The sequence below is a fragment of the Sarcophilus harrisii genome, chromosome 1 (assembly GCF_902635505.1).
Source record: "Sarcophilus harrisii chromosome 1, mSarHar1.11, whole genome shotgun sequence".
Classification (NCBI taxonomy): Eukaryota; Metazoa; Chordata; class Mammalia; order Dasyuromorphia; family Dasyuridae; genus Sarcophilus; species Sarcophilus harrisii.
In genome coordinates, this window is record NC_045426.1 from 642480205 (window position 1) to 642490470 (window position 10266).

At 45.7% G+C, this 10266-nt stretch overlaps 2 protein-coding genes across 2 annotated transcripts; both read left to right on the forward strand.

The window, feature by feature from the left end:
• The first annotated feature begins 338 nt into the window (after positions 1–338).
• On the forward strand, positions 339–5002 carry LOC116420753 (zinc transporter ZIP4-like). Its single transcript, XM_031947592.1, is given in 8 exon segments — positions 339–422; positions 1695–1873; positions 1978–2146; positions 3537–3683; positions 3686–3708; positions 4059–4114; positions 4352–4448; positions 4910–5002. Coding segments are annotated over 7 exon segments (750 nt in total). The 5' UTR covers positions 339–422; positions 1695–1708.
• Positions 4405–9581, forward strand: LOC116420725 (zinc transporter ZIP4-like). The gene is made up of 5 exons (XM_031947369.1): positions 4405–4465; positions 4910–4964; positions 7342–7494; positions 7668–7855; positions 8026–9581. The coding sequence occupies exons 3-5, from the start codon at positions 7362–7364 to the stop codon at positions 8152–8154; spliced, it is 450 nt and encodes a 149-aa protein (XP_031803229.1). The 5' UTR covers positions 4405–4465; positions 4910–4964; positions 7342–7361; the 3' UTR covers positions 8155–9581.
• The last annotated feature ends 685 nt before the right edge of the window (positions 9582–10266 follow it).

Sequence of the window (10266 nt, forward strand, 5' to 3'; positions counted from 1 at the left end):
GGATATCCTGGTGAGACGATCCCTAGGCTACTGGAGATGTGAGTCTGGGGCCCAAAAGAGAAGTCAGGGCTCACAATGCCTATTTGGGGGCCATCTGCATTCCCTCATTCCCACCTTCTACCCTCAACAAGCAAACTCCCCCCTTCCCCTGCCCATGGCTCTGGGGAGAGAAGAGGTAAGGAAGGGTGTACGGGCCTGAGTTCTGATCTTTGTTTCCTAGAGTTGTGTGGGGACACACCAGATTTTGGAGGAAGCAGCAGGAGCCCAGGGAACTGAAAGCAAAGATCCAAGTTGGGCTCTGGCTGCCCTCCTGGACCATGCTCTTGCCGGCTCCTGCTTCCATGTCCTGCCCAGTCCCCAGTACTTCATCAACTTCATCTTCCGACTTCATGGCAATGAGTCACGAAACCTTACTCTGCCTGGTAAGAAGTGTGCGTGTGTGTGTGTGTGTGTGTGTGTGTGTGTATGTGTGTGTGTGTTGGGGAGGGGAGGACTGGGACTGGAGATGAGAGCTTGAAAAGAAAGTGCAATGAACCACTACTTAGAATTCCCAGTCCCTCTATTTTTGTCCACCTGCATTTTTGATTTCCTTCACAGGCTAATTGTACACTATTTCAAAGTCCGACTCTTTTTGTACAGCAAAATAACTGTTTGGACAATATATTTATATTGTATCTAATTTATACTTTAACATATTTAACATGTATTGGTCTACCTGCCATCTGGGAGAGGGGGTGGGGGGAAGGAGGGGAAAAGTTGAAGCAAAAGGATTTGCAACTGTCAATGCTGAAGAATTACCCATGCATATATCTTGTAAATAAAAAGGTATAATAATTAAAAAAAAAGAAAAAGAAAGTGCATCTCCCTTTCTGGGTAGGGAGGGTCTTGGATGGGCTCCTTTTAAGGAAAATTTTGTTTGACCTCTGATATAAAAGGGTTCAGACCTAAGGAGAAGGAAAACTAATGGGAGAAAGTCCCCACAGAAGAAGAAATAGAATAACAGGTTTAGAAATAGACCCAGGCCCGTTCCAAAGATCTTGTGATGGAGAGAGCAATCTACATCCAGAGAGAGAACTGTGGGGGCTGACTGTGGATCATAGCATAACATTTTGTTGTTGTTTGCTTGCATTTTGTTTTCTTTCTCATTGTTTCCCTTTTGATCTGATTTTTCATGTGCAGCATGATAATTGTAGAAATATGTATAGAAGAATTGTGCATGTTAAAGATATATTAGATTACTTGCTGTCCAGGGAGGAGGTAGGAGGAAGGGGGGGAATTTGGAACATAAGGTTTGCAAAGGTCAATGTCGAAAAATTATCCATGCGTATGTTTTGAAAATAAAAAACTTTAATTAAAAAAAAAGAAAAAGAAAAAATAAGCCCAGAAGGTACTAAAATATCCAACATGTCCTGGTCATTATGAAAACAGGGTAATGCACCTTTCAGTTCCTTTCATACACATCTCTCTCCACCTCTTCCTCCCTCCCTTGCAATCTTTGTCCTCAATTTAATTTAGCCAACGTTTATTAAGCACTAGCCACTTGAAAAGAGTACTATGCTCAGTCCAGATATTCTTGGAGAAGTGGAACAGTTCTGGAAGGCTTCCTGAAGGCAGAGGCAGTTGTGGGGGGCGGAGAGGTTTAGAAGAAGAGAAGGATCTGGGGCTAAAAGCAGCACCCTCATTTCTCTGTCCAGAGTTGCAAGCTCTGATGAGCCAGCTGAATGTGGGGATGAAGGCTGAGGTCCATCACCATGGGAGCGATGAAGAGCACCATCATCATCACAGAAAGAATGGCCTGGAATCGAAGGCAAACAGCCAGCTAAGGACTCCTCAAAAGACCCAGATGAAGGACTCTGATAGCGTATGGGACACAGTAAGTCCAGAGGAAGAGAAAGTAGAGAAGGGAGAAAAGCAGGAAGAAAGGGGTTAAGCTACTTTTCCTCCTACTTCCTAATTCTATTCCTGTGTCTGCCCTAGGTATGCCTGAGTGGCTCCGATGTCCTGGAGGTATATGGGTTGTCAGAAAAGGAAGGGGTATCCCCAGATGCTTGGGCCCAGCTCAGCCCAGCCCTACTCCAGCAACAGCTCAGTGGGGCCTGCTTATCTGTTCAATCCTCCTCCCAGGAGCAACTCAGCAAGTCTGAAAGTAAGTGTCACTCACTAGTGCTGGGACCACAGAGTCCACATCCTCCTCTTTCAACTCAGATTCATCTTTGGGGCTACTTCCTTTTTTTTTTTTTTTAATGTTTAGTCCTTTTGCCACCTAAGGGGTGGGATGGGATGAGGAGGGTAGCCCTTAATCCTTACATAGCCCAGTCTCAACCACTTGGCAGTCCTACTAGAATATCACTTGACCACAGCAGCAGAAGGTTGTAGGAATAAGCACCCACAGAAAATCAATTCTCTTGACTATGAATCACTACATAGAATTCCCAATCCCTCTATTTTTGTCCGCCTGCATTTTTGATTTCCTTCACAGGCTAATTGTACACTATTTCAGAGTCCAATTCTTTTTGTACAGCAAAATAACTGTATGGACATGTATACATGTATTGGATTTAACTTATGCTTTAACATGTTTAACATGTATTGGTCAACCTGCCATCTGGGGAAAGGGGTGGGGGGAAGGAGGGGAAAAATTGGAACAAAAGGTTTTGCAATTGTCAATGCTGAAAAATTACCCATGCATATATCTTGTAAATAAAAGGTATAATAAAAAGGGGAAAAAAAAGAAAATCAACTTTCTTTGAGAGAAGGATCATCTGAGAAGTACCCTATGTATTAAGAGGCAGGCCAGTCCCCGTCGTCCTGAGCTCCAAGTTTAGCACACATATGCACTATAGCTTAAATTTCCTTTACCTGTTTAAAATGTTGCAGAGGCAGCTCAGGTAAAGGTTGGGCTGGATGCTTTCTGAGGGTCGTTGCAGTTCTGGGATAATGCTTTCCCAATTTAAATCTATTTTGCATAACTTTCCCTATATAATAGATATTGTGTTTCTTGCATTTTGAATAGGTAGGGGAGAAGTAAGATAGGGAAAGAATTTGAAACTGAAAATTAAATTTGAAAAAAATTGCCACCTAAATATCTGAACCATTCTTTCCCACCCTTCCTGAACTTGGACCTCCCTGAACTTCCTTTCTGGCAATACTATTTCAATTTTTTCCTCATTCCTCCATTTCCTTTATAAAGATTATTTATGGCAGAGGGGAGTGAGGAGAGGAGAGAGAAGTATGGTGGGATCTCTTACAGTGGGATTGCTATCTGTTTTGTCCCAACCCTTCCTCTCTGTCCCTCTCTTCTCTCTCTATGATTTCCAACACAGGAGGGAAAGAGCTCAAGGTTCCCTGTGCATGGGAGCCCCAGGAGAAAAGGGGGCACTAGGTGAACTGTCTAAACCCAATCCTATCCTCTTCTCATTTACCTGTACCCCTAGATCATCTCCCTAGCCACACTACTCATGTGCTTCTGCTCAGGAGTGGAGGGGCAGCAGGGAACCCATCCTCAGTCCTAACTTCTCCCCTCTCTGTACCCGCAGAATACCTATATAGCTCCCTAGCTGTGCTGATCATCTGCCTCGCCTCCGTCTTCGGCCTGGTGGTTCTGTTCTGTGCCTCCTGCAAGGATCTCTCTCACTATGTCATCCAAACCTTCCTGGGCATGGCTGTGGGTTCCTTAACTGGAGATGCTTGCTTCATCTCATCCCTAAGGTATGTCCCCCCCAAAGTGTCCCCCTGAACTGCTCTCCACAAAGGCCCTGAGCCCTCTTGCACCCCCTCCTCTGAGCCCTGTGTAGTTAAAAGGTGGAGACACGGGTAGACTCTCCCCTTTGCTAGTATTCACTTTGATCTGGAGTCTATCCCCCCAGTGATGAGCAAAAAGACCCTCTTAGCTTCTCCTTTCTGAGGACTGTCTCATGCCCCAGCTGCCATTCCCTAGAATCAGTCAATTAGCCTGTCTTAAGTGCCTTATCCCTATAAGGCACAGGGGATAAAGAAAAGCAAAACCCTCCATATTTGTCTTCTGTTCTGCACCCCCACCCCGGGCTCTTTCTCTTCAGGTACTTGGCCAACATTCCCATGGGAACAAAGCTGGGCATGGAGGTCCTGAGCTTGTGTAGCGCTCTTGGGTGCATTGGGAGGCTTCTATTCCTTCTTCCTCCTTGAGAGCCTCTTCAACATCCTGCTGCCTCGAGATTCTGAGGTGAGGAACCCCAGGAGTAGAAGGGGTGATGGGGAAAGAGGCAGAAGGGAGGAGGGGGTTAGGGCTGGAGGGGAGACACTGAGTCAGTGTCTGGGGGAGAGAGGAGGCAGAGCTTCTGGACTTTGGGGTGGATGTCCACTGTCCCTGCAGGACAAGGAGAGAGCAGTACTTGCAACCACAGCCACGGAATGCCCTGCAGATGGTGAAGGATGAACTGTCCCACCAGAAACAGCAACAGCAGCCGAAGGCTCCAGGACAGACCTGGTAATTAATGGCTCCTTCAGTCAGCATTAAGGGCCTAATCAGGGCAGGACCCAATGCTAGAGCTAGGGGTGAAAGGAAAAAAACCATGCAGCTCTAGCCCCAGCCCAGCTCGAGAGTCTCTCCTAATTCCCAGCCCCTCCCAGGACAAATTCTAGTTCCCCAGGCCCCCCCAGTTCTCTCCTACCCACATCTCTTTGCTTCCCCAGCCCCTTTCCTGTATAGTGAGAAGGGGGACATTGTGAGGGAATGCACCAGGATCCAGGGGAGCTCCCCCAACCCCAGGCAGGGGACCTCTAGCAAACTCCCAGGATTTGCTACTTGCCTCCCTGAGGCTCCCCCAAACCGCTTCTATGAATCTGGAGTGGCGAGGTCATGGCGGAGCGTGTGAAGGCTGCCCTCTGGCCCAGCCTCCCTGAGCTTCTGCCTCCCCCTCTTCCTCCCCAGGTATCAGAGGAGAACCCAGAAATTTCTGGTCGGCATCGCAAAAACCTGAGCCGCGGTAAGCCCGGCACTGGCTCTGCTGTCTCTCTGGCCTGACCACTTGACCATCCCTTCTTCTATCTTTCCTGTCCTCTCTTTTCCTCCTCCTTCCCGAACACTGTCCTCCTTCTCCATCCTCATCCCTATTGGGGTCATCGTCATCCCAACCTTCTCCCTTCCTTCCCACCTCTGCTACCTCCTCCATGTCCGAAAGCTGGTTCCCCCCTCAGTTCTTCTTTATCAGTGGGATTGTGAACTTAAAAGTCAGTAGGATCCTTCAGGACTTTCATCCAGCTCTATTTTGTAATAACCTTAATGTTTGCAAAATAGTTCTTCTACAACACTCCTGCAAGACAGTCAGTGTGAACCATCACCCCATTTTACAGATGGGAAAAAACAGGTCCAGATAGAAAGCAATTTGGTCAGGACCAAATGACGGGTAAATTAGGGACAGAGCCAAGATTCTAAGTGGCTAAAGTCTCGTGTCCCCTTTTTACTATGTCACATTTCTAAGGAAGAATCGGGATCAGAGAAAGAAAAAGATTTTACCTCAAGTCACACAGCTGGGGGAAAGGTCAGAGTTTGAACATCAATAATCCGCGCACTCTTTGCAATATCTCACATTTGCTCTGAAGAGAATCCAGATAACTTAGCCTGGTATTCAGCCAGATACCTCCACAATCTAGCCTCAAACAAGCTGTCTAGGATGGTCTCTTCTCTTTCTACTGAATATGCCTTGTGTGCTCCTGTCTGGGTCTTTGCTTCCCCTATTTGGATGGTGTCCCCCAAACGCCCCCCCCCAATCTCCATCCTTCCTCTCAAGTCTCAACCCTTAGAGAAAGCCTTCCCTGTCTGATCCACTAGTTCACAAAAGCAGCGGTTTCTCTCTTTACTCAAGTCTGTCTCATGGTACCATCTTTTCATTTATGGGCTTCTTGTTTGCTGAAAGAAATACACAGGCCCTGCCCTCATGAAACGTAGATTGTAGAAGCAGCATAAGCCACAAACACGGAAATCCGTAGGGTTAATGAAGTGCTTTGGAGAGATACAAGCAGAATGCAATGCTAGGTCAGGGAGAAAGGTTGTTAACCAGCCTCTGGGGAATCAGGAAGACTTAATGGAGAAGACAGCATTTGAGGATGATTCAGTTTAATAAACATTGATTATACAGATGCCTTTTATAAAAGGAACAGTACTCAACAGTACAGCACTATCATCCAAGATATAAATTTATAAAAACAAAAAGTATATACAAAGTTAAATAAGGGGGAAAGAGAGACAGGGAGAATGATGAGACAGAGAGAGGGAGGAGGAGGGAGGAGAGAGATAGGAGGAAAGGAGGGAGACAGAGCTAACAGCTAATGCAGGAGGTAGGTGGGATGTTGAATTTAGGAATAGGCAATAGAATAGACTTGCCTGCAAAATAAAATGTTATGCTTTAAGCCAGGAAGTTGTGAATTCAAATCCCACTTATTAACTGTGTGCTCCTGGGCAAATCAAATAGCCTTTCAGATGGTTTTCTGAGATGGTAGCAGTAGTGGCCAGTTTGACTGAACAGAGGCTAAGTGAAAAGGAATTATATGAAAAATAATGATGAAGAGGTAGGTGGGAGCCATATTAGAGTAGTCTTGTTGAAATGGAAAGAGATTTGGACAGAAAATGCCATCTGCAACCAGGGAAAGAACTAAGGAGACAATGTAAATCAACACATGCTATGTTCACTTCTTTTTTCTCTCTTTTTTTCTCCCATGGTCTTTCCTATTTGCTCTGATTTTTCTCTCCTAATATAATTCATAAAACAAGAAGTCCCTGAAGTCAGGAGGACCTGAGTTCAAATTTGACCTCAGACATTTAACACTTCCTAGCTGGGGGACCCTAGGCAAGTCACTTAACCCCAATTGCCTCAGCAAAACAAACAAAACGACCAATGTGTATTAAAATATATTTCTTAAAGAGAAAGAAAAAAATTGAAAGAGAACTGGATGTAGTGTTAGAGAACTTGGGTTCAAATCCTAGCTCTGTTACTTGTGTAAAAGAGTAAATCACTTTCTTCCTTTATAAAAGGAAGGTTCTGGTCCAGATCACTTTTGGGGGTGGAGGCCAAAGGAATTGAAGGATCACAGCTAGTAAGTGTCTGAGGCTACATTTGAACTCAGCCCTTCTGATTCTAGGCCCTATTTAGTTACCTGGCTGCCTCTGTAGAAAATGATCTTCCTGGGGGAAGGGAAAGGGGTTCCCTGAATGAAATTTCCTTTCACAAAAGTCTCCCAAATAGAACACAGAACTTGGAGAGCATCTGGAAGAGCTGCCCCTCTCCCACATGAAGCCCTGGGGATTCACTAAAGGAATTCCCAGGTTGCCTGGTAACGGCTAGCTTCTCTCTCTCCCTCTTTCAGAGCTGCAGCTTCTCCCCTACATGATCACCCTTGGAGATGCCCTTCACAATTTTGCAGATGGTTTGACGGTGGGCGCCGCCTTTACTTCCTCGTGGAAAACAGGTCTGGCTACCTCCCTGGCTGTACTGTGCCATGAGGTGCCCCATGAACTCGGTGAGACATCTGTGCCCAAATTCTTGATCCCAGACTCGTGGGGACTGGCACGGGCTCTCAGGGAAGGGATAGGAGGATGGGTTATTAGCATACCCCTGTGGCCCATGGGGAACTGTGCCCAGGGGTTGGGGACATCTAAGGCTGCTTAAGGACCTTCTCCTCCTTCTCCCCAGGGGACTTTGGCGCCCTGCTCCACGCAGGGCTGTCAGTGCGTCGTGCCATGCTGCTGAACGTGGTCTCGAGCTTGACAGCTTTTGCTGGGCTCTACGTGGCTCTGGGCATCGGGTCCAACGAGGAAAGTGAGATCTGGATCCTCGCGGTGGCCATTGGGCTCTTCCTCTATGTGGCTCTCTGTGACATGGTCAGTGCTGGGGCAGAGAAGGGGGTGGCTGGCACTGGGGCCGTGACATCCCTGGTGGTGATCCTGCCCAGGTGGGGACCCTGCCCAGGTGGTAACTCTGCCCAGGTGGGACGCTACCCCAGGTTGGGACCCTGCCCAGGTGGTGATTCTGCCTCCTTCCTCTCTGTTAGCTGCCATCAATGATGAACGTGAAGGACAAGAGACCCTGGCTGCTCTTCTTCCTGCACAATCTGGGGCTCCTAAGTGGCTGGGCCATCCTGCTGGTGCTATCCCTGTATGAGGAGAACATCACCTTCTGATCCCTCGCTCACCTCGTTGGCTACCTGACTGACATCTGACCCTTCACTGTCCACCCTCTACTCTCCATCTCTGAACTGGGCTCAGCATAGCGCTCTGGCCTCTGACTTCTGACCCCTCCTGTCAACTTGTGTAATGCACTAGACACTTCTCTGGGATGCTCTTTGATAATTCCTGAGTTGGGGTGCCCCTAGGTGCCCTCCCCACCCCCATTACCCTCTGGATCTTTTGAGATCCTTTCATTAGGGCCTGAGAATTTCTACAAAATACTTTTAACACAGTCTAAAATGCATACATAACTTCCACCAAAAGGGTGAGGAGGGGCTCGTCTCTCACTATTCCCCATCCCCACGGCTTTCTAATCTCCAGTGATTTCATGGTCCTAGATATCAGTTTCATGGAACTCATTCCCTCGGGCCTCTGGGAGTTCCTGCTGCACCTTTTGTGCTAGACACAGGGGAGCTGGTAGCCCAGAGTGAGTTCCAGAAGATTTGCAAACCTATTTTTTTTCCCTTTTTCTCGGCTGCTGCAGTGGGAAGGAGGGGAAGAAAGAAAGGAAAGAGGGACTCCAGTGTGGAAGGGGAGCAGGATAGGGTTCTGGGAAGATATTGGATGTCTGTACAAAGTGGAGAGCTTTCTGCTTAGCTAGAAATGGGACAAGATGTCCTGGCTCTTCCCTTTGACAGTATAATTCTCTGAGATATTTTGAGACTCGATTAGAGAATTTTATCTAGAATGGTTGTGGTCTTTGCCATATCTCACAGATAGCATCCTTCCCTACAGTTGCCCTAATGTGGAGGGCAAAGCTAGGGATGTTCTCCCAGTGTGCGGAGATGAAGTGCCACTGTGATGGGAAGACTGTAACCCACATTTCCTAGATCCTAGTAAAAAAGGGAGTAAAATTGTGTGTGTGTGTGTGTGTGTGTGTGTGTGTGTGTGTGTGTGAAGGATGGCTAGAGAAGTAATTATATAAGAGATTTTCTGAACATGTCAGAGATCTGAAGTTAGATAAAAGGATTCTATGGTGAAATAATAGTATATGGGTTTATGAAACTTTTCTATGTCCTGCATTCCTTTGGCAGTTTGATGATGCCAAAGGACCCCTTAGAATAATGTTTTAAAATGTATAAAATAAAATATATAAAATGATAAAGAAACTCAATTATGTTCAAATATAGTAGTTTAACTTTTTTTAAAAAAAATTTGTGATTGTGATTATCTAGCAGGGTTCTAATTGAACACAATTTTAAAGTAGTAATGAGCATGAATGATATTTGGAGATATTGGCAACACCTTTAATGTGATGTGAAAATATCTGTGATTTCTGTTTAGTCATAAGTACTGCTAATTTCCTCTTGTTCTTTTGCCTACATTCCCAAATGTTCCATACCAGAACTTAGTGAAAATAAAGATGTGATTTTTCTCTTCATCCAAATTCCCAGTTAAAAAGCTTTTAGTCAAGGGCACCTAGCTGGTGCAGTGGATAGAGCACCATCCCTGAAGTCAGGAGGACCTGAGTTCAAATCTGGTCTCAGACACTTAATACTTCCTAACTGTAATTGCCTCAGCAAAAAATAAATAAAAAAGTCCTAGTCTTAGCTCTTCATCAGTCCCTTAACCAGAGTTCAGAAATGTTCCATCTAAGAACTTAGTGAAAATAAACATGTGATTTTTATTTTCTTCATCCAAATTCACAGTTAAAAAGCTCCTAGTTTTAACTCTTCATCCCTTAACCAGAGTGCCAAAAAGTGCTTATAAAGGGGTGACCAAATCATGGAATTAGCCCAGGCAGACCTCAAACCAATACAGTAAATCCATGGTCTGAGAGAAGCCAACTTTGATTTCTTTTCTCCTTCAGACTACTGACTTGAACTGGTCTCCCTACTTTCTCCAGTCTTTTCTCTCACCCAGCTATCAAAAGAATTTTCCTAGTGATGAGGTTGGTGGTAGTCAGGGAGTTGTTAAAATCCCCTTTTGGTCGGCGCACAGGTTATTCATGAAAGAATCCATGAACCTGAGATATTAATTGGGAAAAATGAAAGTTTACTGTTGGATAGGAAGCCAGTTTTGCTAGGACACTTCTTTAGTGGCAAAGTTCTAGGAGGGAAATGAAG